Source organism: Aspergillus fischeri, genomic scaffold, assembly GCF_000149645.3.
Source record: "Aspergillus fischeri NRRL 181 1099437636265 genomic scaffold, whole genome shotgun sequence".
Lineage (NCBI taxonomy): Eukaryota > Fungi > Ascomycota > Eurotiomycetes > Eurotiales > Aspergillaceae > Aspergillus > Aspergillus fischeri.
The window spans coordinates 128,917-156,812 of NW_001509761.1; the positions used below are offsets into that span (position 1 = coordinate 128,917).

General features: G+C 49.4%; 11 protein-coding genes, 1 non-coding gene and 1 pseudogene across 12 annotated transcripts; 10 read left to right on the forward strand and 3 right to left on the reverse strand.

Moving 5' to 3' along the window:
• Positions 1 to 390: 390 nt before the first annotated feature.
• On the forward strand, positions 391 to 2,080 carry NFIA_000970 (sugar porter family MFS transporter; the record flags this gene model as incomplete). Its single annotated transcript, XM_001258649.1, has 2 exons — positions 391 to 903; positions 959 to 2,080. The coding sequence occupies 2 exons, from the start codon at positions 391 to 393 to the stop codon at positions 2,078 to 2,080; spliced, it is 1,635 nt and encodes a 544-aa protein (XP_001258650.1).
• A 3,703-nt stretch (positions 2,081 to 5,783) lies between these two features.
• On the forward strand, positions 5,784 to 7,106 carry NFIA_000980 (F-box protein; the record flags this gene model as incomplete). Its single annotated transcript, XM_001258650.1, has 3 exons — positions 5,784 to 6,058; positions 6,331 to 6,586; positions 6,618 to 7,106. 3 exons carry the CDS (start codon positions 5,784 to 5,786, stop codon positions 7,104 to 7,106), a joined length of 1,020 nt encoding a protein of 339 aa, XP_001258651.1.
• Positions 7,107 to 8,152: 1,046 nt separating this feature from the next.
• Positions 8,153 to 9,170, forward strand: NFIA_000990 (aromatic alcohol reductase; the record flags this gene model as incomplete). The annotated part of the gene is made up of 3 exons (XM_001258651.1): positions 8,153 to 8,185; positions 8,219 to 8,662; positions 8,718 to 9,170. 3 exons carry the CDS (start codon positions 8,153 to 8,155, stop codon positions 9,168 to 9,170), a joined length of 930 nt encoding a protein of 309 aa, XP_001258652.1.
• A 707-nt stretch (positions 9,171 to 9,877) lies between these two features.
• Positions 9,878 to 10,979, forward strand: NFIA_001000 (uncharacterized protein; the record flags this gene model as incomplete). Its single annotated transcript, XM_001258652.1, has 2 exons — positions 9,878 to 9,909; positions 9,965 to 10,979. 2 exons carry the CDS (start codon positions 9,878 to 9,880, stop codon positions 10,977 to 10,979), a joined length of 1,047 nt encoding a protein of 348 aa, XP_001258653.1.
• Positions 10,980 to 11,305: 326 nt separating this feature from the next.
• On the reverse strand, positions 11,306 to 12,376 carry NFIA_001010 (glycoside hydrolase family 11 protein; the record flags this gene model as incomplete). Its single annotated transcript, XM_001258653.1, has 3 exons — positions 11,306 to 11,513; positions 11,534 to 12,046; positions 12,105 to 12,376. 3 exons carry the CDS (start codon positions 12,374 to 12,376, stop codon positions 11,306 to 11,308), a joined length of 993 nt encoding a protein of 330 aa, XP_001258654.1.
• A 1,409-nt stretch (positions 12,377 to 13,785) lies between these two features.
• Positions 13,786 to 14,719, reverse strand: NFIA_001020 (putative RTA1 domain protein; the record flags this gene model as incomplete). The annotated part of the gene is made up of 2 exons (XM_001258654.1): positions 13,786 to 14,509; positions 14,568 to 14,719. 2 exons carry the CDS (start codon positions 14,717 to 14,719, stop codon positions 13,786 to 13,788), a joined length of 876 nt encoding a protein of 291 aa, XP_001258655.1.
• A 634-nt stretch (positions 14,720 to 15,353) lies between these two features.
• NFIA_001030 (Zn(II)2Cys6 transcription factor) lies at positions 15,354 to 16,981 on the forward strand (the record flags this gene model as incomplete). The annotated part of the gene is made up of 3 exons (XM_001258655.1): positions 15,354 to 15,512; positions 15,881 to 16,207; positions 16,259 to 16,981. The coding sequence occupies 3 exons, from the start codon at positions 15,354 to 15,356 to the stop codon at positions 16,979 to 16,981; spliced, it is 1,209 nt and encodes a 402-aa protein (XP_001258656.1).
• A 709-nt stretch (positions 16,982 to 17,690) lies between these two features.
• Positions 17,691 to 18,287, forward strand: NFIA_001040 (uncharacterized protein; the record flags this gene model as incomplete). Its single annotated transcript, XM_001258656.1, has 1 exon — positions 17,691 to 18,287. A coding segment is annotated over one exon (597 nt), but the record flags the coding sequence as incomplete, so codon positions are not given.
• Positions 18,288 to 18,801: 514 nt separating this feature from the next.
• NFIA_001050 lies at positions 18,802 to 18,875 on the forward strand. The gene has a single exon. It is a non-coding gene; the product is annotated as a tRNA-Ile (tRNA).
• Positions 18,876 to 19,610: 735 nt separating this feature from the next.
• NFIA_001060 (MARVEL domain-containing protein) lies at positions 19,611 to 20,310 on the forward strand (the record flags this gene model as incomplete). The annotated part of the gene is made up of 4 exons (XM_001258657.1): positions 19,611 to 19,757; positions 19,808 to 19,908; positions 19,966 to 20,091; positions 20,148 to 20,310. The coding sequence occupies 4 exons, from the start codon at positions 19,611 to 19,613 to the stop codon at positions 20,308 to 20,310; spliced, it is 537 nt and encodes a 178-aa protein (XP_001258658.1).
• A 1,192-nt stretch (positions 20,311 to 21,502) lies between these two features.
• On the forward strand, positions 21,503 to 22,105 carry NFIA_001070 (putative GPI anchored cell wall protein; the record flags this gene model as incomplete). Its single annotated transcript, XM_001258658.1, has 1 exon — positions 21,503 to 22,105. One exon carries the CDS (start codon positions 21,503 to 21,505, stop codon positions 22,103 to 22,105), a length of 603 nt encoding a protein of 200 aa, XP_001258659.1.
• Positions 22,106 to 22,644: 539 nt separating this feature from the next.
• On the reverse strand, positions 22,645 to 24,042 carry NFIA_001080 (annotated as a pseudogene).
• Positions 24,043 to 26,772: 2,730 nt separating this feature from the next.
• Positions 26,773 to 27,756, forward strand: NFIA_001090 (SIR2 family NAD-dependent protein deacylase; the record flags this gene model as incomplete). Its single annotated transcript, XM_001258659.1, has 1 exon — positions 26,773 to 27,756. The coding sequence occupies one exon, from the start codon at positions 26,773 to 26,775 to the stop codon at positions 27,754 to 27,756; it is 984 nt and encodes a 327-aa protein (XP_001258660.1).
• Positions 27,757 to 27,896: the final 140 nt, after the last annotated feature.

Here is a 27,896-nt window from a genome sequence, read left to right on the forward strand (position 1 = left end):
CCTTTTCTGCGGAGTGCGGAGACTGCTCAGGTGGCTGGGTCGTCCGGGGTAGAATCCTGGGGGAGGATGGCTTCTCTAGTCCTGCCATTGTCCAATGACCAACGTTTTGCTTCATTGTTAAGATTATCCCGGTCCAAATATCTTCAAGGAACTGACAGGTCCTGCCGACCACATGGAACTTGGGGGTCCTGGAGTGGAATTTGTGCCCGCTCCAGATACGTCTAGAGGGTTTCAGGATTGAACCGAATTACATCACCACTAAAGGCACCGGCCTCTGTCTCGTCGTTTTCAATAACCGACTGTCGCTATATATATCTCCCAGATAGAAGGGACTGAAGCGAGAAACCTTTCCGTCTTCTGCACTCCACTTGCCATCTCCACCTCTTAATCATGGGTGATGACCTCGAGGCTAGCAAATCCTCCCTGGATCGGAAAGAGTTCCCATCTGCGGAACATGTCGAAGGAACTACCGTCGGTATCGTTCGTGCGGTAGACCCTCACCAACTCGAATCCCTGCCTTATGGTCCGACCGGATTCAAGGGCATCTTCGGCTCCAAGTATGTCTGTGGCGCAGCTTTCCTGGCCTCCATGGGTGGCTTCTCCATGGGATACGACATGGGAGTCATCTCCATTATCAACTCAATGGACAAGTTTCACGCGGTGTATCCGCGGGCCGAAAGTGCCTTTGGCAAGGGATTCATGACGGGGATGTTGCTGTTGGGTGCATTTGTTGGCTGTATCTTCATGCCATACCTGGCGGATCGGATCTCTCGTAAATGGGCGCTCACGGCTATGGTCATCGTCTTCAACGTCGGAGCCATTCTTCAGACGGCCGCCACCAACTACGACATGCTTGTCGCGGGTCGCTTTATCGGAGGGATCGGGGTTGGTACATTGGCAATGGTATACGTCTACTCAATCGGCAGTGTTTCCACCAAGATTAATGGGTGAATCTTAGGGCGCACCTCTCTATATCTCCGAAGTCTCTCCACCCCACATGCGAGGCACACTTCTCGTCCTTGAATCCATCTCCATCACCCTGGGAGTCGTCATTGCGTTTTACATCACTTACGGCACCAGACACATGGCCACCGAAGCCTGTTTCCGCCTCCCCTTTGGTCTGCAGATGGTTACCGCAACTATACTTGGTGCTGGCATTCACTTCTTCCCGTACTCTCCTCGGTGGCTTGCTTTGGTCAACCGCCAGGATGACTGCATGTCTAGCCTGTGTAAATTGAGAGGTCTCCCAAGCAGCGACGAACGAGTTCAATTGGAGTATCAGCAAATTATGGCCGAGATCAACTTCCAAAAAGCCGTCCTGGCCAAGAAGCATCCTGGTGCGTCCGGTATCAAGCTCGAAGTTCTCTCCTGGATGGACCTCTTCACCCGGAAAATGTGGAAACGCACCGCTGTCGGCACGGGTGTCGCTTTCTTCCAGCAGTTCTCGGGCATCAACGCTTTTATCTACTACGCACCAACGCTGTTCGAATCCCTCGGCCAGACAGCGGAGACGTCGCTCATTCTCTCCGGCGTCTTCAACGTTCTCCAACTTATCGCAGCCATTGTCTGTTTCCTGGTCATCGAGAAAGTAGGCCGACGTCCCCTCGCTATCTTCGGTGGCTTTGGTACTGCAGTGGCGTATATCATCATCGCGGTCCTTTCGGGTCTTTACTCAACCTCCTGGGCTTCGCACGAGGCCGCTGGCTGGGGCTGCGTCGCCATGGCTTTCATCTTTATCCTCATCTACGGAGTCACCTATTCCCCGCTGGGTTGGGCCCTTCCCTCGGAGGTTTTCTCGACTACGTCTCGGTCTAAAGGTGTCGCTCTCGCCACATGCACCATCTGGCTGTCAGATTTCATTGTTGGCGTTGTCACACCGTCCATGCTGGCTGATATTGGCTACCGAACCTACATCTTCTTTGCCGTGATGTGCTCGCTGGCAGGTGTCTGGGCCTTTTTCCTAGTTCCTGAAACGGGTGGGAAGTCACTCGAAGAGATCGACGAGCTATTTGGCGATTCCGGTGCGAGGGAAGAGTGGGAACTTGCTCAAGAAGCAATCATGACTGGGAGTACCAAATAGGTAGGCTGTTGTTTTACCTGTGGTAACTAACTGTATCATCAATTTTATACTGTTATGGAAATAGGATGGTTAGGTAGTTTAGTACTGTCTTATGCTGGAACCTGAAGGAAATAAATTGCATTATCTCTGGATCTGGCCATCCACAAATAAGTAAGCGTGCACCAAGCATGCATAACTTTATCTCTTCTCTCCATTTCGCTTCCCATTTCTTGCACTCTGCTCCCCGACTCTGTTTCAGGAATCAGATTCACTATTGCCTTCATCATTTCGACTTTGACTATTGTCCTTCCGTTTCTGGATTCAACGGATATATACCGGGAGGGGAATTTAGTGGTGCTCTCTTTAGGACCAAGCTACGATGGATTCTTTAGGTGAGTTGAGCTCAAGGCTCCTGTTTTGGCGCGATATGCATCATAACTAGTATCAATCCAGTCCATTAACTCTCCCTGGCAGGCCGCTGGGGCTCTCACCTGTCTTGATTGAGGAGAACACTGATCGCTTTTGCTGATCGGGCTGGCAGAGCGTCTTGCCACTGGTTATGGAGGCAGTCTCGTTTTGCAGGAGAGAGGCTCTCCCCCGCTCCTTTCCCGTCTTGGTTTATATGCCATCTGCATTTGAGCACCGTCTGAGATGCTGCGAAAATTAGGAAATCCTAGAGGCATGATGCGATGATGCGGATGTCCAAATCAGGGGGGAAAACTCAAGGTATGCGCAGGCTCTGAAAAACAGGAACTGGAGCACAAGGTCGTCTGATGATTGTGACTTCTGTCTGTAATATTTCCTAGATGCTATAGGGTAGAACGAGATCAGGCGTGCTGGTTGACGTAAGCCAGGCCCAACCCATTGTCCCCGACGGTATGACCGTACATGAGCCATAGTGGTCTTAACGAATAAATGCATCATTTCGGTGTCATAGTGCTTCGCCTGATATGAGGCCTGGTCTATATCACCTTCTCGAGAATCAACTGGTGAAGTTCCTGGGATGATGAGAAAACGATGACTTTGTGTATAATCCAGTGGCAGAAGACTACGGACCGCGCAGGCTAATTGCGCGCGTGAGACAAACCTTCAAATGGCTCACAAAACAGTTCTCGTCAATCGGGATGACACAGAGATAACAGTCTCTCTTTACTGGCAAAGATGAGGATAGAGGCCTCAATGTCCTTGAAGGATGGTCAACAAGCTTCTCTCCACAATAAGCAGTCCAGTTGTCTTTAGGTCCACAAAGCTTGAATTTAATTTTCATTCGACGGTCAACCGAAAAGAGGACTCCACAGTCGGAGCCTTAAACCTGTCAGAGTGACCTATGGCAGATGCTGTGCTACACTCCTCACTCTCTCCCCTCAGCCCTGAGTTGGCACCTCTTGAATGCGCGACAACACAGTACATACCTGTTTACTACATTAGCAATCTACGAGATTGATTATGAGCGCTGTGTAGGGAGCTTAGATAAGACCCAAAGCCCTCCTTTCATGAGAGCTTGCAGTAGCATTTAGTACATGATTAGTAAGAACTGTACAGTGTGAGTACGAGAGTATACCAGCAAATATCCACATGAAACCTATATGATGTATGATGATTGTTGTCAGTATGGGTAAGTACCGTGGTGAAGATGCACTCCAATGCCTAGAAGAAGAAGAAAATATAAAATTCCTCTTGTTGAGAGAATCCAAAAGCTGTCGTCCTTGATTTAATATATCCGACGTGCCCAAAGAATCCTTTAGCTTGCACATGGGTGACCATGCATCTCGTCCCTCACATTCACCATGACTGTGCTATCTGAGATCCCGCTATACTGGGCTCCAAGACATGTTATAGGAGTTTACAAGTGCTAACCCATATAATAACTGATATGTCAAGCCCCAGCGCTTGGTTCACTTAACAGATGTTGGAGTGACGGCCAACAGAAAGAAACTGCGCACATATTCGCTTTAGATAAAAGAATGATTGGAAGCTATGAGCCCAGGGTGAACTGATTCTTAAGTTTTCCCAGCTGGGAGCTTCTAGCCTTGCTTGCTGTCGACTGTGTGGTTCCGCATGGAGTTGATCCCTTGCTGCGGAGAAATCCTGTTGTACCTTCTAAGGGCAATTCCGATGACACGTCTACCCAGGATGGATTACTAGTCTAGGGAATCCGAGATGATGAGACGAAGCAGCATGTGGAGATCAGCTGTAGATCACTTGCATTAGGGCTCTCCAAGCTGACTGCAGTGAGAGGACCTATATATCGCATCATACTTCAGGTTACTGTGTGTTAGCAGTGTTGAATTAGCTGGGGATTTTGCATGGATTTTGGATTGATCTTTGAGCTCTTTTTTGTCTCATCTTTAATCTCATTATTCATGGGTTCTTCATTGAGAGTGGAGCATTATGAGTGCCCTTGGACTTTGCTTGAATTTTATTGGATGGATGGGTCCGAAGGAACAATTCTGGAAGAAATCCAGCCAATCGTAATATAATCCCTGACAGGAACAGCCCACACACCCACAAATTGCACCAATCACATCGATTTGATCTCACACAATCTGGAGGTGGACGAGAAAAGTTTGATTTCCGGTCTGACCGCAATTTTGAGACGGGGATGCAGCTGCAGATCGCTATAGCAGGTCAAAGAGCTCTCCACTCTGGATGGCTACAAGTCTCCGTGGTGCCTGAACTCACTTGAAGAGAATTCATAAGAGCAATTGCTACTGGAGTCAGAAGCACAATAATCTACTAATATAATCTCGGCTTTTTATCCGCTGCATGCAAAGCTCCCGTGTTACTCCGTACAAACCCTTTCAGCCACTTAGTTGATTAGTAATCCGTACCGCTTCCCAGGTGCCCGGTGTCGGGGAGACGGAAGGAAGGATTTTCGCTCCAGGCTAGAAGGGAGTTAGAAAGCGAGGAGGACGACGAAAGTACTGTTGTGTCGGTCTAGACACGTTTCTCCTTAATTAAACGACGGCTGGCCACGATACTAATTTAGTCCTTTTCTGCTGATCAAGTGACCCAACACGCCATCCTAAATAATATCGAGAGTAGCTGAACCGGGGGAATCGAGACCTCGTACTCCGTAAAAACAACTATTTTTAGATCAAGCATCAAATAGTCAGAAACAGCGGGAGGCCAAGTCATCAAGTTATCGCCTTTGCAGCTGTGGTATGGAGGTGTTAGGTAAAAGAAAAAGGGGCAAAAGAAAGTTCCTCGGGACTCGGGATTGCCTCAAAGGGGCGGCGATATCAACTTGGCTCCCCTTAGGGATATTCAATCACTTAGCGGTGTACGGGGATAGATGGTCTTAGCCAGAAAACTTGTCAGGTCAGCTGAGACACTAAACAACAGCTAACAGATAGCAGTTCATCAAGCAACGAATGACAACTCATCCAGGTGGATAATGGATTCAGATCAGGGGCAAACTGGCAGGACGCCATTGCTTCCTGCGTGTCAATTGCTTCGGCTTGTGGGTATCGATCCAAGTATTGTTGGATTTGGTCGATGGAACGGATCGTCTACCGAAAACTTTTCGAATTTTCCATGTGTGCGTGCGTGACCACCGAGTCCAGATGGCTCCATTTGGCCTGATAGTAATAAATGCATTCCACCCTGTTCAGAGAGCAGAGATAGATCACTCATCCCCCGTCAAACTCTCAACCCATCCTCAATTGCATCTCCACTTGATACTCTTCCCGTGGATACACGGGAACTCCATCCAGTAGTCACCATGGCCTACGACTGCTACTGCGCCATCTGCGGCGTCGGCTTTTGTGGAATGCTCATCGAAACTCCCTCAGAAACAGCAACTGAGCGTCGAAGACGGTGGATTGAAAAGAGATCTCGGGCCCTCCAAGCGGGTCAGTCTATCGACCAGGTTCCACAGGAAGGTGAAGAGCCCGTTCGCAGTTACGATCCCAAGATTGTTGGCTGGGAGAACGTAGCATGGCTCTATAAGGCATACTGTCTCGGATTCAACCCTCAAGCTGCCTCGGGAAAGGGAAAGTGAGTGCTGATGGTCGGCTTTTGCATCGATCAAGGCAGGTTATCTGACTCTTTTTAAGAACATTTGTCTCCGGACCAGGGTATTATGCAGACGTTGTATGCTTCTCCAGCCAATGGTATATCCACAATTCAGCAGGCTTACAGATCATTGCAGGGAGAGATTGCCATCAAGTCGGGAACTGACGCTGTACCGGGCCAAGACCGGAACGTCTATACCTGGTTTGACCACCCTATCCATCGAACTGGAAAGGATTTAGTCTAATGTGATGCAGCTATGGCTCCGGGACTGACGATACTCCTGGACCAGTCATCCCCTTTCACGGATGCTGCTTTGAGATCCTGACTCGCGTTCTCACCGGCTCCACCGATAGCTCAACAATTGATATGAAACTCCTGTACAATGTTATGACGGAGTTGAGCAACGAATCCTCCTCCGCTCTGCGACTGAACTATGGCGACGACATTCGGCGGGCGCAAGGCCGGTACTGGGAGTGCATCCCCGGCGCAGAGGCAAGCAGCAACGACCAAGTCGCATCGTTCTCATACTGACCAGTTACAGTACTGCGCGACTCATCCAACCGAGACATCTGGTTTGGACGACTTTCTCAAAACCGACATGACCACCGACAGCAAATTCAAAAAGTCATTCTTACAATTTGATCTCAAGGGCCGCTCGCCCGCCAGCCCCTTCGGCAAGCTCCCACTCGAACTCGTGTATCAGATCTGCTCATACCTGCCCGGGGATTCGCTGAAGGCACTGACTCAGGCATCACTGAGCATTCAGGTTGTCACTCAGGACAACTGGTTCTGGAAGCGATTCATCCAGTGGGATATGCCATGGTTCTGGGAATATTACTCCTCGCAGAACCCCAGGGATTTGCCGGCCGACGTCAACTATAAGCGCTTGTACATGTGGCTCGACAAGATGACCGCTGCTCGCTACGGCATGGACGACCTGGCGCTTATTGGAGTGGCGAACCGTCGACGCATCTGGGGCGTATGTGAAGAACTGGCCATTCAGTACCACAAGGCTGTAGCAGCAGCCTAAGGGGATGACTAGGTGATTTGACCTGTCGAAACCAACATAATGAATAAGGCCGGTCGGCTGAAGCAAGACCGGCCACCTTTATCCGATATTCCTCGGATTCCAGGCACAAAGAGGGAATAAAGCTCGGAAGATTCAAGAATCGCACTTCTCATCCGAATGAGATGATTCAGCCAAAAAATATAGAGCAATGTTGCGGTCGCGAAGGTGCAGGGAATATCCGATGCTCGAATGAATTCAAAACCATCATTTATAGCCGATCATGATTCGGTTGAAGCCGCGATGGATGCCCCTGATGAGGAAATCGAATTGCTCCAATCGAAGTGAGGCAGCTCTTCCAGTATAATTCAATTCCCCGACGCAAATCACAGGACGAGTCTCCCTGCTTGGTCGCACCGCTTTGGATCATACGATTGCCTACTATACAATGGTCCAAGTCGTGGGATAACTGAGACAAATCATTGACTCATATGGATGCCGTGTAAGGGCGCAAGAGGGCCGAAATAGGTCGTCCTATACCATAAAGGAAGAACATAGATCAATACCTGGAGTTTTGGATAGACGGACAGATGATAAATTAGACTTACTTTACCATTAATTATTAATGAAGAATATATTCCATTCGTTCTCTATGATGTATTCGTGATACTATAAAGCTCGGAAGGTGTAATATGTGGACGATGTCTATAGACTACGCATCTCATGCTGTCATAGGAACTACTTGCAAGTCTCTGATTACAAGTCTATTTGGAACAAAATGTGCCTTCCATCTGTTCCGAGAGGTCTAGACTCATGAACGCCAGAGACAAAATGAGCCTCCAAGCTTGTCCCAATGCTGCTTGACTACTAAAGCACTAGTCACTGGTACATCTAGCTGCGGGGTCAGCGCTTAGACGAAGTGAGACATCTGATGATGTGAGATGGTTGCCTGCGAATTAATGGACCTCTGTCTTCCGTCTCTTTGTTTATAAAAGGCCCTAGTTTCGACCTCAAGCATCAATATGAGCCAGCAATAAGTCGAATCAGAAACAAGAGCACATTTGAGCACCATGGCCGTCCTCCAAAGAGTCGCTATTTTCGGTGTAAGACCGACTGTCTAGCGTTCAATATGACAGGAAACACCCCTACTGACCTCCCTACCGGCCTCTGGCAACTTTGGCACCCCAATCGCAGCAGCCTTACAACGTGCAGGCTTCACAGTAACCATTATCACCCGGTCCGAATCGACGGCGACATTCCCTCCGGACATTCCAGTAATCAGAACCACTTACACCCTGGAGAACCTCACATCAGCCCTGGCGGGACAGGATGCAGCCGTCTGCGTGGTGGGTCCCGGCGGGATCGGGGCACAAGTCACCATGATCGATGCCGCCGAGGCTGCGGGCGTGAAGCGCTTCATCCTTGATGACTTTGGCTGGGGTGGCAATCCCAAGTCATTCCCCGAGTTCAAAGCCATTCATGCGCAACGTCGTGCGGGATGGGATCATGCGAAAGCCAAAGCAGACAGCAATCCCAATTTTACATACACCGGAATCAGCATTGGGAATCCAATTGATTGGGTAAGTGATAGCAATTTATCTCATACTCTCGCCTCAAAGCTAACCAGCTCTCAAGGCGTTGAAACGCTTCCCCGCGATGGGCTTCGATGTAGCGCACTGCTCGGCCATCATCTATGACTCTGGCACCGAACGGTTCACCGGAACCACGCTCGAGGGTATCGGACAGTCGGTGGTCGGCGTCTTGCAGCATCCGGCCGAGACTGCCAACCGCTTTGTCAAGGCGCAGTCCATCATAACCTGTCAAAACGAGCTGTTGGAAGCGTTTCAATCTGCGACGGGGAAACAGTGGGAGGTACAACGAGCGTCCACCCAGACACTCATGGAGAACGGGAAACGCAAATTCCAGGAGGGTGTTAGTGGTTGGATTCTGGACCTGGTGGTGGCACAATTGTTCGATGAGGGTCAATCTCGATGTCTTCTTGCTCGGTCGCGAGAGCAATCAGATGCTGATTTACTGGGAATTGCAGAGGAGAGTCCGGAGCAAGTGGCGGCCAAGGCTCTGGCTTAAGTGGTGTACTACGAGATTGAAATCACCGGCCAGTATGATATTAATTCGAAAGCACCATCACTGCGTTTACTATCTTAGTATCTCTGAATAAAGTGCTATGTTGACAAGTTCCAAAAGGACGTCGATAGACAAGTTGGCGTTGCAACTGTCCCTTCTAATATCACCGCTCACACCGACGTTGGAGAGCTCTAAGAGATCTAAGCATCATTTCTAAGGGTAACAATCGAGGATATTTTCCGGTAGATGATAGTATTTATCTTGATCAATCACAAGTCTGCGCTTGTAGTTGCCAGTTGCCACGCAATGAGGTGGCTGTGCAAAGCCTACTTACGCCCGGGCAAACATACGGGCACTTACACAGCAAAAGATGACTTGGCATTCTCTAGCACGAGCTCAGAAGTTGCGATGCGATTTGATATTTGTCGGGCACTGCCTAGTTGATAATTAAACATCAGAAGACATCAGAACCTGCGTTGAGGGAGAATGTCTTTGCATAAATCACGACCTACTTGTCCTCCGTAGACATTCGAGTGTAGACCTTCTATCTCCCATGATACATTGCATAGCAGGCATCGAGCATGACTACTTTTCGACTGAACACAGACTACTTCCGGTTTCCAGAATATCTTCTTCAATTTTATAGCATATATTTTGTCAAATCGTTTGTCTAGTGGAGTCCATGGGTGACTGTACAGTAGTAAATCCATATGAACCAGACCCCAATATTGCCGGAGCAGGGGTGCGTTTCCCAAGCGAGTTTGATATGGTATGTGCTAAGAGGACCAGGTAATCAGCGGTTTTATATTGACCGGGACATTGACCTTTGTCGCCTCGTATGCGGTTCTTTACCTCCGAAGACGCGGTCCGTCCCCTTCAGCGTCCACGATCCACGAGGAGCAATACGGGAAACACAGAACACTCAACCATTCAGACAAATTCTGGATACGCGTCTTGACCGCTTTTGTGCTTCAGTTGAGTGACCAACAACTGGTGACCGGACTCTTGCTGCTCGTGTGCGGCTATGCTCAGTACTGGCGGTCGTCCGTCCACCACGGCGCCAACAATCTATGGACAGTGACCGATGTGGTTTGCTACTCCAGTTTCACACATGCAGCGACGCTACTCTCCCTCCGTCCCTACTTCCAGCGTCATCGGAAGCTTGCTACGCTCCGTGTAGTCATCATGTATATCATTTACGGCTTGTGGCTGGTCGTTGCGGTGCGCATTCTGTCGCCTAATAAACCAAAGGATTCCGAGAAATTGTCTTCGTTGGCCAGCAAATTCTGGCATGCGGCAACTGTGATTGAGGCCATTAGCATTATGTGGATATATCTGCTCACATATCTACCGGTCTTTCTTTCCGAGCAGGCAATGGAGGTCAGAACCATCGTCGGCCGTGTCTCGCCCTCGGCCCAGGACATTGTCTTTATCCGGGAATGGTTGGCTCTGGTGAAGCCTCTGTCGCACAGCGGTGCTTCGGACTCTATATGGCATCGGTATAACCCGTATGTCATAGCAAAGCCGTGTCTGTTCAAAACTGCGGTAGCTTTCAGCGAAAGGTATGTGGAGACGGATTCCAAACTGACAAGGTGGATACTATCCTTGATTGCGGAGGTTATCTTTCCATGGAGAATGGCGGGTGTCTGGCTGGCACTGTTGTGGGCTTTCAGCTTAGGTGCTCTAATCTACAGTCTACTCCAGAACGGCCTCACATCATCTTGGGATTTTGGTCAATTACTCCCCGTCTTCATGACCCTGCTGCCGATCGTCAGCTTGGTCACTTCTATAATTGGCGATAGGAGCGCTTAGGCGCATTCTGACGGGTTGCCTTGATGTTTCTGCGTACGAAGCTGGCTGATAGCAAACTGAGGGACGCGTATAATAAGCAATTGTGAAGAAAGGGATGCATGTACAGCAACTCGCCTTATTTACTTTTTCCTTGCTTTTCTGCGAAGATATATAGCAATCCTGATACAAGTGTATAATAGTCAAGGAGCGCGACGGACGTGGAGAGGAGGGATGATCCGGTCATTCCAGCTTCGACACTATCTTTACTAACGTCGTAATATAGAACCTAGGAGCTCAAAGTAAATGTGAGACTGTTGATTACTACTATGCCAATTCAGGAATAAGTGCTATATCTGAGACAGTGGGAACGCCAGGATCTCCAATCTTGAAATCCATCGCATATATTCAGATGTGTCCATAACTTGGATATAACCCTGCAAGAAGGTGCTACAAGCACTGGGAGTAGTACGAGTTTGAAGCCTTGCAAGTGCCCGAAGAGCAGCAAGTAGGGCCAGACCAGCCGATTCCACCGCATTGGCCCCACAAAGCAGAACACTATCACAGTCAGAATACACATGAAGTCACAGCCATGTGGAAGAAGACTTACACTGCCGGAGCCACCAGTAGGGGAGCTGCCCGAGGAAGTAGTAGACGAGCTACCGCCGCTTCCGCCGGAAGAAGAACCACCAGACGAGACAGTGATGGTCGAGGTACCGCTGCTCTCATATCCCTCAGTGGAAACGATCTGATAGTTATGGGTACCCAGGTTCATCCCCAGACTAGCCCAGGCCTTGAAGTGATTCGCGGTGGTGACCGTGCCACTGGACCGCTTGTTTTGGCGGATGGACCAGTACTGGTTGAAGGTGGCCGTGCCGACGATCGAAGGCTGGTTGACCTGTTGGTGCTCATAGATGTCGTAGGTGGATCCGTCGCTGGTGACAGTGCCCTTGTGCGTCATGCTCGAGCCTGGATTGTAGCTGCCATAGTTCTCGAGGATGTAGTATTCGACTAGGGGGCTGGTAGTCCATCCATACACGGAGAGATAAGCATTTCCGGAAGGATTAAAGTTGCCAGAGAAGGTAATGTCACTAGTAGAGAGTTTAGTGCTTTCTTCGTTTCTTCTTATAGTTCTCTGGCGTTACCTACTGGTCACTGCCAGGATTCCAGCCCTTCCCACAGGTAAAGTCACCACCGTTCTGATTCGCCCAGGTCACGCTATATTCGCCGCCAGCGCCGTTCGTGTATTGCACTGTTCCGGCACCGTTGGTCCAGAAGGAATAATAGTAGCCGTTGTTAGTGCCTGTCTGGCTGGACGTGATGGTCTGACGTTCCGCTAAGTTGACAGACTTGTCACCCGGAAGAGCATATGCGCTGGCGATAGCGGCGAGTCCAAAGCTAAGCGAGGAAAAGGAGATCATTTTGAGACTCAACTGTAGGCTCTAATGAATAAAGTGATGATTGTCACAGTGCTCTGCCGGGAGGGGACAGACCCTCCTTATATGTTCTTTTCGGCTAAATTTATGTATTTTCGAACAGCCTAGCTGAATGATCACGCCACCCTAGAGGGTAAGCTTTGCTTGGATGATCTTTGCTTCTCGGCAGTAATGCTTTCCCCAGATTGTCCCAGCGGCTAAAAGCTTAGCGGTTGCTTCCCCTCTGCTGCAGAAGTGCACATGCACCCCAACTTCGGCAGTCAACAATCTTCACGGAATCAGGCCCGACGAGACGGCACTTTTACCAACAGCCTAAAGTGACGGTCTTCTGATAATCCAGATGGAAGGACCCAGAAGGACAGAAGGTCTCAATGCTCGCTACAAACTTACAATCTAGGACCGATGACGAGCAGTACCCAGCCTAAGGCTATTCTGGCCGACTAGGAGTTAATGGATATCATTTTTGATGGATCCACTTGTCCCTCTAATCATTCCACTTTCCAAATTAGTTTAGAGAGTACAGGGGAACTGCTTCGTTGATGAAACATGTTGGCTCCAAGAAATGCCTAGCCTCGGCGGCCGAAGCTTAGTTCTTGCCAGTAACTACTCTCTGTTTGGTCCAAGTATATTCCATCCCAAATGGTGATCATGATAATACGTTATCTGCCAGAAGAATTATTATCAGTGTCACTATGAGTTTATTTATTTTGCCGGGAAATATGAAAAGGATAGTTGCATCTAGTGGAGCATAACAGCCTGGAAAGGAGAGGAGATGATAGTATGAATCACTTAACCTTCTATTATTATCTGTCGTTAGTTGAGCATTATGGCCACGTAGTACTGAGTCAATATTAATCAATTTTTAATAGCCTGTGTCAGAGAGTGAAACCCACTATAAAAGGCTTTTGCCGGACGTTTCATAAACCCCTAGTGGCATAAGACCGAGCCAGAAAACCCCAGCGGTTGGCCAGATAGTGGAAATAATAGAAGAATGGTAGCATTATCATTATTAAGTAGGATGATTTGTACTTTCCCTCAATCCAAGCTTTTGCTTTCTATCTTTCATTTCCAGCATCTCGACTTTTAACCCCCAAAAGATAAGTACCCGAACATGTACAGCCTTACCAGGTTCACTGGTTGCATTCGACTGCAAGAAGAGCTTCTGTGCAAAATATTGCAAAATATATGGACAAGTCTAAATTTGACGAATCCGTTTCATTGCCATGTAATCCATGCAATCCATTCCCTTCTTTTCACTGGCTGCATCTGATGCCGAAACCGGTGTGACCCCTTAGAGTCCATTCTACTAGATCTAGATAGGGATGTTGATGGCTCCAGAGAACTGCTTGCAGTATTCCAGCCGCCGTTCAAATCTGACACGCCATAACAGATATCTATTTATTTCGCTCTGTTAGTGGATGGTTCTCTTCATCCTTCTGGCGGACAAAGAGGCGAAACAGCCCAAATGTCAGCGCATTGACGGCCGCATACGCAGCTTTAACCAGAACATGTTGGTCATTGCGGACTTCCTCCTCTTCGATTTCCGTCGTGCCATCCGCTGCCAAATAAACCGTGTGGTGTCTGGGCAGATACCGGCCCGGATTGAACACATTCCATAAGAAAGAGTTGAGGAGCATGAGCGACGCCTCAAAGACATAGAAGAACCACTCGTATCGCAAAAGGGGGCTCAGGGATCTAAGTTCTTCTGGATCGCCGAGATCCACCGACGTGTTGCCGACATGTTCAACCAGGCGGTAGATGCAACGGACCAGGATTAACCCCATGCTGATGTCTAGCGTGACCAGAAGGGTCGGCAGAGACCTGCGACGAATATTGGCTTTTGCGCACCGCCACTGGAAAGAGGCCGCTATTAAAACGAACGAAAGAACCACGCACAGTTGAAGGGCGAGCGCGACGAGGATCAAAGCTTTTCCCAATCCTTGCTGGCTGCCGGTTGGGTTAGCGTTGAAGGCTACCCCCAGAGCATTCAGTGCCTCCACAAGTGCCATTAGGGCGCCGAAGATGGCCAGGACTTTGCCGGGGGGAAGGGGTGCGAGATTTGGGACGTAGTAGAACATCCGGCCGAGAACGTGGTAGTTGGCGAGTTCGAGGAGCGGACTATAGGGCCAGACCTTCAGTCAGTGCGAAGACAGCATTGACCTCATATATAACTCACGGGCATATATAGATCAAAACCTGGCTGAGAATATAGACGAGCAGGTTCTGTGAGCTGTCAGGGTTGTAAATATAGTGCCCGTCGGCTCCATATGCCCGCATTGCATATCCAACTGTAAACAGCACTGCACACAATGGGTGCAGCCCGATCATTCTGATGCATCTGTAGCGGCTAATATGGGAATTAGGAAGTCTGATTGAACGAAGCCATATCGCAGGAACTCAGGACACCCACAGGCATTGCCAAATATGGCCAACTGCTGAGACAGCAAATGCAATTGTGAAGAAGATTGGGGCTGCCTTATTAGGAGCGTAGACGTAAAGGCTCCCTGGAACTAGGGCTTGTCAGGATCGCTATCACATACATCGTATAATACTCTGGTGGAGAAAAAATCGATGCTAGCCTACCGACTTGCCCGCTTGCCATCATGTATTGGACCTGGAAGAGAAAATTCTCGAGTTGAACCAAATAGGATCCTCTCCCTTGTTATTTATCTGACAGTGGACCATGCTGGCTTATATGGCTCTCCAGTTGCTCTTCAAAGAGAGCATCATAGTTGGGAGACGCTTTGCCGAATTAGGAAAATAGAGACGCCAAGACGCTAAATTCAACCGGTGACGATCATTCTGAGGCGGTTGCCTATTGAAGACTTGAAAGAACTGTCGCTCATCTTATTGTACTACTCGCGTGCTTGCTCCAGGGGAGAGAGACAACCCTTTCACTTCCCCACCCCTGAAGCCTTTTATCAGTCCCTCGCTTGATCATCTCTGATCAGGTATATAGACAATGGAGGATCGACAGCGCCACTGTTGGGAATGTCTCCGGCGGTCTTTAGTCTGTGACTTTATCCGGCCCCAATGTAAGCGGTGCTCTACCTCCGGGATCGTCTGCCCCGGATACGAAGATAAGGAACCTTTCAGGTTAAAGTGGCTTCCTCCTGGGAGGGTAAAATTTCGGAATCGGAAACAGGTGAACAATCAGGAAATGAACCGGGCGAGGACCACAGCAGAGCGCTCCGTCGTTCCCCGCTTCGAGACCATCTCTAATGCCCCGGTCTTGGCCCAGGCAGCCGAATACTGCAAGTGAAATACATATGTAGCGCCATGGCCAGAAAATGGACTAACCCCTGGACAGTTAACGCCTGTATATACCCCGACTTGCTCCCCGTCAATGACCTTGGGCCGCACCATGGCGTTTACAGGATCTCATCCGCGCTTCTCCAGCGAGGGGCTGCGCACCCTGAGTACTTACAACTCGGTATAGTCTGTATGACCCTCAGTCATCGAATGAACCAAATGCGGAATGACCCTCAGTCTAAATCCCTAGCGGTGACCTTTTATCGCTACCGGGGACTTGTCATTCGTTCCCTCAGAAACGATATTAATCAAGGACATAAGCGTGCAAGCGATGTCGTCCTTGCTGGAATCATCACGCTTCTACTCATTGATGTGAGTCGAAATTTTAGTATGAGGACCATCCACCGTACTAAACCATGTTCTGCCACGCAAGGCTCAGCAAGGTGCCTCTCCCCACTGGCGATACCACATCGAAGGGCTCCAGAAACTAATCATGCTGCGCGGCGGCATTCGTTCTCTGGCCAGGTCGGCCAGCTTAGCACCACTGCTCCATTGCTTTGTGTTGTACGTTATTGCGCGCAAACTGTTCAGTTTGGAGTAGCATACAGCTGACAGCCAAACAGCATTGCAGTCATTGGGGACACTTCGTCGCCCGCTTCCCACTTGGCAACCAGTAGATTGCGCCTTGAAGAAAGTGACTTCATATTAGAGAACTTTGGCAACGGAGTCTTTGACTTCCAGATGTGTCCCAAGCCCCTGTTCGCCGAGATTATCAGGATCAATCATCTTCGCGTGCAAGCCTGGAAACAAGATCCCACACGGCTGGGGGACCTCGCCCAAGAGGCGTACGGAGTCCTTAACCGTATCCATATTTTCTCCTCTGAACGATGGGCCGATTCCAAACCGTCATCAAAAGAGGACTGGAGGATTGTGGGAAAATCGTACCAGGCCGCCGTGTCATTATACTGCATCCTGTCGCTGCAGAGTCTGTCTGTTCTGCCTTTGAACCCCTTACTGAGAGCCAGCTGTGCCAGCCATGGGCGGCTTCTGCAGGACCTGCTCAATGAGGCCCTGTCATCCCCAAGAGTAAAAAGATCCATACTATGGCCGTTGGTCGTGCTCGGGGTGCAAGCTGTGATCGGCGGCGCAGGGATGCGAGCTTTTGTTCGAGAACACCTCCCGGAGATGAGTCGCCACATTGGCTCATATGTCCCGCTGACGGCCAAAGCCCTGCTGGAGAAATTCTGGGCTTCAGGCGAGACGTGTTGGGACGCTTGCTTTGACAAACCGTACACCGTGGTGACGCAGATTGCGGTGGACCTCAGCCTATTGGACTAGTAGAGCAGCTCAGTTGTACCATGTACGTCGCTACAGACTGACTATCGTATTTCCGAGATATTAATCAGGAACTAAGCTTCCTGCGTTGCGTGTGGAGAAGACGCCTACTGAAGATCCCGGCATAGCCAACTGGTCGAGTATGCTCCGTAGCCAAGCTTGCCCGTGATCTGGTACCAGGTCTCACAGGTCACATGCGGAATCACCAAGCTTACTACAAAGGAACAGTAACAGAAACAATTGCTGACACCACGTGATCCTACATAACGTCACTGTTCGTCAACTTCCTCTTGTAGAACAGACAGGAGTCGTCCGTATACTCACTTGGAAGTGGTATATGCATTTGTTACTAACCCGGCTGATATCCGCAAACAATCCATGGTTACGGTATGCTGCTTTGCTGATGACGTGGAATGCGCTTGAACCATTGAAATAACAGCTCGCACTCCCGCTCAGCATATCAATGTGGACTGATTACATTGGCTTGCAGGGGCATTAACATGGCTCCTTTGTCGTTCCAGATCATGTCTGATCTTCATCTCGAGACCCATTCCTCATATGATGATTTCCAATTCCAGAACAGAGCATCGTATCTGCACTCCTCGGGGACATTGACCATGTAGCAAATGAGCAATTATTCAAGTTCCTCGAACATCAGATCCAGCGGTATCTGATTGTCTTCTTCGTTCTTGGAAATCATGAACCATACCATATGTCGCTGCAGACTGCAAAGAAGACGATGCGAGCCTTTGAAGCAAAAATGGAACGGACGCGGGTCTCTTCCTCCAGAGTTGGACGCTTCGTCTTTCTGGACCAGACTCGCTACGACATCTCGGATACCCATACCGTGCTTGGATGTACCCTCTTCTCTCATATCACTCCGGAGCAGGAGTTTTCCGTCGAGTCCCGAGCGGTGGATTTTAAAGATATCCTTCACTGGACCGTGGAGGACCATAACCTCGCTCATGAGTCGGACGTCAAATGGCTGAATGCCGAGGTATCCAAGATTGCAAAGGAGGAGCCACAGAGACAGATCTTCATTTTCACTCATCACTGCCCATCCATGGATTCGCGCTGTATGAGTCACAGGCATAAGCATAGCGATGTGACCTCGGCTTTCATGACAGATTTGTCCTCGGAGGAATGCTGGACGTCCACGGCTGTCAAAGCTTGGGCCTTTGGCCATACGCATCATAACTGTCAATTCACGGATGAGAAAGGCAAGGTCGTCCTGGCCAACCAGAAGGGCTATCAGATGTTTCCTCGGAAGTCTTTTGATGCAGGAAATGTATTTCAGCTTGGCAACTAATACCAGCGAGCAATTAGGCTACGGATTGTACAGAGGTGTGCATCTAGAACTTTTCAGGTGTAGTTCTTAGCCACCTCACTTCGTGGATAGAAGAATGGAAGTCCTGTAGAACGAGTAATCGACTATACTTATTTAATTTCGCTGTTGAGAATCGACATCGATAGTCCATGACGATCCCATACAAATTTTTTCTCCCATTATTTTTGACATCTACATTGACGAGTGAACGTCAATAGTGATTGGACACACTACGCGGGATGATCGAACTATATATATTATAGCTTCTGAGAGGTAGAGCAAGCTTGAACAACGCATATTCAACTATTACGGAGCGAGGTAAATGGGGCCAGTGCAAGAGACATCGTGCTGAAGACACACCGAGGGCCTGAGTCAGATCAAGTCTGTGTTAGCATGATCATCTTGTCCATACAGATATGCGAAAAGACGAAAGGAAGCGGCCGTGAAATTCCTTCTTGCCTTGTCATCAATAATAAGAACGGTACTTTCAACAACTGGTCGCTTAGCTCAGTCGGTTAGAGCGTGGTGCTAATAACGCCAAGGTCGCGAGTTCGACCCTCGTAGTGACCATTTTTTTTAACTTTTAATTTTTTGTGACTCTTCCGAAGATTGCTAGTCATCAGTTGCAATTTTGTCAATCTTACCTTGCTTATTGTACGTCAGGATACATGCAGGCAGAAATGAGAGCCGAAGTCCATTTTGTCCGTCACTGGACGTAAATGCTGGAGGCCCGCAGTGTAGGTACTTAAAAGCCGTGGTATTCCCGCTCAGACTCGGTGGATCAACGAGGATGTTCGACAATTAAGGCTCAACGCGGGCCGGTCATGGATCATCTACAGATCTACAGAGGCTGTATCACTGTATGGATATACTAAACCCTTGAATATTTGTCATCTGCCCATTCGGCATCACTCCCAGTTCATCTGTCCGCTGGGCAGGAGCACCATCCAAGGTACCGTATCCGGGGCGCTGCACAATACATATAGTATGTCATGGAACAATGTCTGATGTAATCATTGATCCGGGCTCAGACATCATTGATTATCAATTTGATTGTAATGTGCTGATCGTGTGACAGATGTGATGCTAGACTCCAGCTGCTGTCTCATATCCGTGGTTCGGCCAATGGTTCTCAGCCATCCCGGCCGATGATTTCATGACATTCGGACCTCGAGTCACACCACAAGGACAGCCAAAATGGTTAAAAGGAGCTCTGGAAGTGTTGAATGTGATTATATACACGAGCTGCAGACACCTCATTTTCCATTGTCATCGAGCTGACTGCACACAGTAACAACGTCCAAAATGGCCTGGACTCCAAGAGATGCGCTCCGCCCTTTTCTCCTCGTCGCCCGTCTATTCGCATGGCTGAGTGCTGTCATCGTCATGGGTATCACGGCTTGGGCCGTGACCAAGAGGGATGGCTACCGAGTGGTCTATCCGCTGGTGATTGTAGGTCTATCGTGCCTATATGACGGGAAATATGGTTCTGACTTTGGCAGGCTGTTCTAACAACAGCGTTTTATATTCCTGCGATGGTAGTATCAGCTATGAAACGTAACCGCGGATATATGCTGCCCTTGGACATTGTCTTTTCCTACTTGTACGCTTATATGCTTCCCTGTTTCTTGAGACGTGAGTACTAATGAGTGATGAACAGGTGGCTTGCCGCATTCATCTTCCTGGCCCAGCACATTGGGCAGGAGAACTGTCGATGGTTCTCTTTCGGTGTCTCAAGCTCATGCACCCGCAAGAGAACTGCTGAAGCCTTCTCTTTCCTGGCTTTGTGAGTTGATAGCTGATGTGTGGAGCGCAGTCAAGCGTGCTAACTCACGTGTGTAGCTTCTGGACTCTCTGCGCCATGTGCTTCGAGATCTTCAATTTCTACTATAGTGGAAGAGAGGGACCAGTGGGAATGCACCCACATGCCGAGAAACATCCCCATCCCGACGCGGGCCGTGCTCCTGCGGATGCGCCAGCAGATGTTGCCCAACCGGCTGCTTAAATGACAGCTTAATTATTGACATTCAGGATTGGTCTTCCCTCACCGTACTGCTGTACTTGAAAGCTCTGAAATGTGGACTCGATGCTTTGAACTCGACATATGTAATGTCCGCATTGATTGATTGCGCTGATACTCCCGAGATTTTAATCCTAGGTCAAGCACGAACAGTGATGGTGTTCGTCTGCTAGGATAACGCTCATTAATACTTAATTTGACTACCCAGTATTATTGAAACAGGTTGATTCTTCTAGTATTCATCGTTTGATACTGAGGGCTTGCTGGTCTAGAGTCTACCGTAATGTATGAGTAGTTATGAGAGATCAGAAATCGGATCAACATTGGTATCCAGTATCCCATTGACTTGAACCGAACGTATCAGGGAATTTCAAAATAAATACAGCAAGTCTAGATGACCAGTTGTCCAAGACGGTTGACCTGCGTGGAAAAATGAGTTTCACTTTGACAACGAAGTTCTCTAGACGATGAAATTGCTGACCAAAGCGCCTACCATGGATGAGCCATACTGGTTCTTTTCTTGTGCCATGAGTACCTTACAGGGAACTATATACCATATGTCCGAGTCCTGAGGGTGACCGTCTGAGCACTCCCCTGAGTGCGTAATGCGCTTACGATTTTAGTCACGCAAATTGACCAAGTGGAGACCCGCAAAAAAGTCTGGATTCAAGAGTCGAGACCACAGTGGATAATGAAGATGAATCACGCTGTATTATTGGTCCAATCGCTTAAGAACCGCTCCAATGCTTTGTCAGTTTCCCATTCAATTGGCCTGTGTTTATGAGGAAACACAGTACGAGTTCTCGTATCATGTCCTGGACAGCGTCAGCCTCGACAGATATAGATGCAGCTACAGAACGTCGAATAAGCCTCCAGTCACGATCCAATGGATCTGATCGATGAGAACGGGGCTGAAACATGCTATCCACGTGTATGCGCTGACCGTTTTGATCAAGTGTTCGCGACGCCCATACTCCACCATGGGATATAAATATAGCAGGGGCATGAGACGACCCTGTTGACATCCTCACGCAAAGCAAGCAGTCCTTACAGTTTCATTCTCTTTATAAAATCTTCCCTAGACGAGGTTGATCCTCACACTCTCCTTTTACTATCAATTGCCATTGTGCCACAGTCTCTCCTTAAACACAACACTCCTTTAAATCGGTCAATCACCATGTTCTTTTCCAAAATCCTTTTCCAAGCGGCCTTTGCGCTGGCTGTCTCAGCCCTCCCGCAATTCTATCCTGGTGGCAGCATGACTAGGCATGATGCAACTACCACCTCCAGCACAAGCATCAGCACTACCTCCACTTTCGCCAGCACCAGTGCCAGCCCCAGTGCCACAACCAGCAGCAGCGGCAGCGTCCAGATCGTAAACAACCTCGACACCACCGTCTACCTGTGGTCGACCTCCGATACCTCCAGCGCTATGCAAACCATCGCCTCCGGTGAGACGTACACCGAGACCTATCAGACCAACTCCAACGGCGGCGGAATCTCCATCAAGATGGCCACCACCGAGAGTCAGGCCAGCGTCCTCCAGTTCGAATATACCAAGGCCAGCGACGCGCTCTACTGGGACTTGTCCGCAATTGACATGGATTCGGACTCGGAGTTCATCACGGCGGGATTCTCGGCTACACCTAGTGACTCAAGTTGCTCATCTGTGACCTGTGCGGCTGGGGACAGTGACTGCAGCGAGGTGTATCAAGAGTGGGATGATGTTGCGACGCAGAGTTGCTCGGCTACTGCGGGAATTACGGTTACGTTGGGCTGATGGAATCTTGCGTGCTGGTCTGTATTGGTGACGTTCATTTCTTCGATGGAAAGTGTTCATCAAGTAGGGGATAGAGAAGAGTAAGCTGGACTTGCTCGATTAGAATGAAATGCTTTACGGGTATAGGAGGTGTACCTAGACGGTGGATTTCTGTTTTATTGTTCAATCATTACGTTGTAGAATAGACACATTCAAAATGAATCAAAACTGATCTTCAGCAGTTTAAACCTTCCATAGACTGCTGTGAGACCTCCAAGATTAAGCGAGGGTCTACCTGATATGTCTCACTGCAAGGATCAAAGTACGGTTGCGATATGTCACATCAGTGTCTGTACTCTTTTTAGATCTAATTTACCACATAGCCGTCTGAAAAGCAAATCGTTGGAAATAGCTAAAGTGATCATAGACACTCAGAATATCGCACGTTCTGCGCCTGCCGGGTATGTTCGTCCGTCCTTAATCCTCTACTTTGAGCACAATGCGCCGCAACGGTAGTCGAAGCAGCAGTCGTAGTCCTTGTCTTGTGGTGGAGGTGTCGCCTATGAGAGAACCACAGTCACCATTGCATGTCCGGGAATATTGACAGTAGCCGCTCCTCCACTGAGTGACACGGTGGTTCCGCTAACGTCATTGTGGCTGTTATTCGTGAGGTATGCCTTGGCCGAGCGAGCCGAGAACCCCTTGACGCTGACCGGTGTCGTTGAAGACAAGTCCATCTGCACCGTAACAGTGCCATCCCTATTCTTGAACGCAGTCATCTTGAGCGTCGACGTGGACCCGGAGACTGCCACGCGCACCGCCCCAGGTCGCACAAATCGACTCCACTGCGCAAACGCCCACAACCGCCCGGATGGGATGATATTCTTTCCATCAGTAATCACCAGGCACAAGTTAGTGGTATCTTTCTCGAAGCCCTCCCAGTACAGGTATGCACTCACCCCGCCCTGCGTGATGGCCGTGTAGATCTTCTGCGCCCAGGTGAAACCCTCACCTTGCCCCCCGTTGGAGTACCAGGTTGTCTCCCACGTGCCCTTATCGGAGAGGTCTGCGTTCTCGGTCTGCTAGACGGGGATGGAGGCGCCCATGGTGCTGGTTGGATCAGACGAGTACGAGTGCGAGGTGATCCGCGAGAGAAGCTTCTCGACCCCGGCCGAGAGAGCTGTGCCGTGCGAGTTTGTTGCGCTTTCCAGCCCATCGCGTCGCAGCAGTTGATGCCCACGTGGCTCAGGCCCGCTTTTTTTATGGTGGGCTGCAGCACCTTGATAAAGTCTGCGACCTGGATACCGTCAGAGAGCATGGAGGAGTATGCAGTCCTACATATCGTCAGTATTGACACCGCTGCTGAGCAAGGGCAAGAGAGACATACTTGAGATCTGGCTCATTCAAGAAGCCAACGTACGTGATTTGCCGTCCCAACGCCGCATAGTCCTGGATATACTTGACCAGATAATTTGCCTATGCCTGTCTCCAGTCACCGCTCGCGCACTTCGCTCCAGTGACACTACACAGATTGCCCCGTTTGCCTGGTCGTTGTTGGTCTTCATGAACCCCGGGGCACTCCACGCATCGGCGTAGATTGTCTTCACCCCGTATTTGACGGCCTGTTGCGTCACTCACACCTGGTTCGAGTCTGTGCCGAGATCCTTATACTGCGGCGTGGCATTCGGAGAGCCAGGCGAAGTTGGCAAGATGCTGTGGCCGCTACCAGAGCCGATGCGGTTGCGCAGGATGGTCATGCCTGCTCCCTTAGTAGGGCTACAGAGAAGATCCAGGGCGTACTGGCGCTGGTCTGCATCGAGGTTGATCAGGTCGTTGGCGCGGCCAAAGGCCTGTGAGAAGCCGAACCCATCCATGGTCTGGAAGGTTTGCCCTGTGTTGACGGTGGCCGTCAGGGCGTTAGCTGCAACAAACAGGCCAGCCAGAAGAAGGAGAGTCATTCTGCCGTTGACTTGTTGTCCTGTTCATCTATGAAAGAAAGAGGGAGTTATAGATTCTTATATATGTGTAGAACCCGTAGATCCCGCTGGACTTGTCACGGACGGTGCCCCGATTTCCCGAGACCGCCGTCTGAAGAAATGGCTCTATGGAGAAACAGAATCAGGCTCCTGTGGGGTAAAGCTTGAATATCTTAGCCAGCCAGGTCGGGACTCCACATTTAATGGAACGGAATCCACTTGAAACCGAAAGCGAGTCCGTGATACTCTTCAGATAAAACATCGTTTTCCACTTTTGGATTAGGCTTACGGATAAAATGCCATGTAGGGAGTAGGCTAGTATCCAAGAACCGGATGGAACAGGCTCAATAGTCTCATTTACCCCTTGATTGCGGCGTCGATAAGGATCTCTGCGAATTGCAGAGGATCGCATGACACCGTCGGCATCCGAGACAATGGAAATGTGAGACCAGGACTGGTGGATAATTCGCTGATACGATGGTTTGAGGATCAGCCGTCCGCCTTCGTGGGGTTGCACTTTATGTCTCACAGCTCTAACCTTTTCTAGTGGATGGCTATCCCTGCAGATCCTCTGTCTCTTGTGACTAGACGAGTTCGCTAGAGATGCCCTGCGGAAGGGAGATGTGGGTCTTACCTGCAGCGTGGACGTATGATAAACTGCTTGGCGATATCATTCACCTCGTTCCCCTCTCGTTCGTTGGCACAGGCATCTCGCCGATCTTCAAAGCGAAGGTCTGGGTAACAGGAAGGCAGGAAGACTCACATGGTCAATGCCGGCGGGGAGCAGTAAAGGAACGATCAGCATATCAATCTGCACGCTTAGACTACCAGAACATTGACGCAGTCCCAATGACCAGCCTTGGTATCATCTAGGATGGCAGTGCTTCAGATCCTCCGACCTGGTACATCCAAGTTGGACGAATGCTCCAGCGAGGACACGCTCAGGAGTCACTTAACTATACTGAGTTTACGTTAGCTTGGCTAATACGGATACATCTAGGTAATATCTCCTATGGTTTAATATACAGAAAGCCTGTTGGATATGCTTCTTGATGTGGAGAGATTAAGATCAACCTCCTGCCCCATCAAACACTCTCGGAGCTTTGGTCAAGGGAGGCTCTGCCACAGGTACAACAGCATCAGCCGGAGCAGCATATACTTGATCGTTTGAGATGCAGTTTACTGCGAATTGTTGATTCTCATGTAGTCCCGCCGGTACCTCCGTCTTTGGGACCACACGGCTCCCAGTAACGTCACGAGACACGCACTTAACCCAACAGCAACGCTAACGCCAACGATCGTTGATTCGGAATTTGTGCACCCTGAATCACTTGAAGCATCTGCCTTGGCGGTTGCATGTTCTGTCATAAAGCATGTGGTAGTGGTGGCGGTGTTTGCAGCACCGGTATGAGTAGGGACAGTCGACGATATTCGAGAGCATCAGCTTGCCCATTTGCAACTGAATGCATGTCACAGCAGTTCGAGCCATTGGCACTGCAGCACCAGTGGTCATTGCTCATCTCAGGACACGGGAGGACGTGTATCCCGTAACTGCCTTGGATTGGTGTTGGTAAGAAATTGGTTTAGCAGTCCGTCCCCAGACAGGATATCGAGAGACCTTTGAACTGCGCACATTTAGGACAGATGCTTGACAACTATTATCTTCCCGTGTCGGATCCGTGCACCTATTTAACCGGATGAGAGCTGTATACGGTGAGACCTGGGCCAGGCAAAGCCCGTTAGCCAGGCAGATATCATTAGGTCTCCGTTTGATTTATTGATGGCAGAGCAAAGGCCGGTTTCTCGAAAGCAGGGTTATAGCTCTGCTAAGCCGGGACTGCTGTCTGTAAAGTAGCACTGTGTTGCGATGACAAGCGGAAGGAGTGCCTTTTGGGTTATGAGGCTAAGGAGGACTTTCTGTCGAGATAGTTGGGGGTAGTAGCATCTTGAAAATGGCAGGCTAGATTATGCGTAGGGCATGCGATGCTTTAAAGTAATATATCAGATGTAGCACTGCGTTGAGCCATATATTCAAGCACTTATCTCCCTATAATGATAGGAACATAAGCTGTTATGTTCCGAATAGGAATGCTGCGTTATCACTGGCTGTACTAACTACCGGACCTTTAGCTATGAGGTGTATATTGCAGTGATAGCACCAGCGCTTAAACGGCTTTTAGTATCTAAAATTGGCAAACTATAAACAGTCGTTAAGGAGAACAAAGTGTAACGCTTCCTGGAGACAGAGTTATATCTGGATGGGACGGCAGAGTTTCATGGGAAGAATTTGGTTTCCTTGTATCAATGTTCATTGTTAAGTAGACCCTCCAATCAGTTAGGGCGGTCTATAGTAGTATCTCGGTATAAGGGTTGAAATAGGCGCCGGGCAATGGGGTGGAAGAGGCTGTTACAAGATCTTGACGCTGGGTGGCTACAGAGCCTTCTGCAATGAATCTTCATCGACCAGTCAATCATATGAGATATGAGACGTATGATGACGTTATAAGAAGGTCAAACCCCTCCTGTAGCCCGCTAGGGATGATGATCTGTTGGATAATGTCGGATTGTCAGATGCCTAGACAGGGTTGCCGTGGTGATTTATTATCATGCAAGGCTGACAGCTGTCTGCGTTTCAAAGCATAAAAACGCAGCCCCCCGCCAACGTTGAATAACAACCATCATCAATATGCTAAGGCATTTCACAGTGACAAAATGACTGATATCGAAAACATCGCCAACCTGATCAAAAGCGGCCAGGTGCACAAGATCGTTGTACTTGTCGGCGCAGGCATCTCCACCGCGGCCGGCATCCCCGACTTCAGATCGCCCGAGACAGGCATTTATGACCGACTCAAACCCCTAAAACTGCCCTATCCAGAAGCCATCTTCCACATTAACTACTTCCGCCATACCCCCGAGCCCTTCTACGCCATCGCGCGTGCCAGGCATCCTCGCACCGTCAAACCGACTATCACCCACGCTTTTCTCGCTCTTCTAGAGAAGAAGAACCTTCTCCATTTTGTGTTTACTCAGAACATAGACGGCTTAGAGCGGGATGTCGGTATTCCAGAGGATAAGATCCTTAATGCGCACGGCAGCTGGCGGACCCAGCGCTGCTGGAAGTGCGAGACTCTGTATCCTGATGACTTGATGAAGCAAGCAATCAGCACAGGCACTGTCCCTTATTGTCAAGTCCCTGACTGTGGGGGAGCAGTAAAGCCTGATGTTGTGTTCTTCGGACAGTCTCTCCCAGCGGAATTTGATGAAAAGGAGAAGGAAGTATCCGAGGCGGATATGATGCTCGTGATGGGGACGAGTCTAAAGGTTGCTCCATGCTCGAGACTGCCGCCTTTGGCTCGCGAAGGCGTTCCCCGGGTGCTTGTCAATCGCGAGAAGGTAGGAGACTTTGGAAAGCGGGCGGAAGATGTGTCCATCTTGGGTGAATGCGACGATGGGGTGCGCAAACTAGTGGATGCCCTTGGTTGGACTGAGGAGATGGAATCACTGTGGAAGGAGGCCATCGCGGCCAAAGAAGCAGCACAGGAGGATTGGGGAGAGGAAGAGAGTCTGAACGAGCTGATTGACAAGTACGCGAAAACGTTGACGGACGCCAGGAAGATTTCTGATGGGCATAAACGGATGTTGGAGAACCATCTGCAAAATAAGTTTGCCGATGTCCTAAATAAAAGCAGATAGTTTAGTATTTTGCTTTTCTTTTTGATAAGCCCAAGCTATTTGGTCGATGTGATCTACATGCATGGATGTGGATATGAAATGGTCTTACTGGTTCCGTCGTATAAATGAGTCATACACTGAACTTTTTAAACATGTACTGA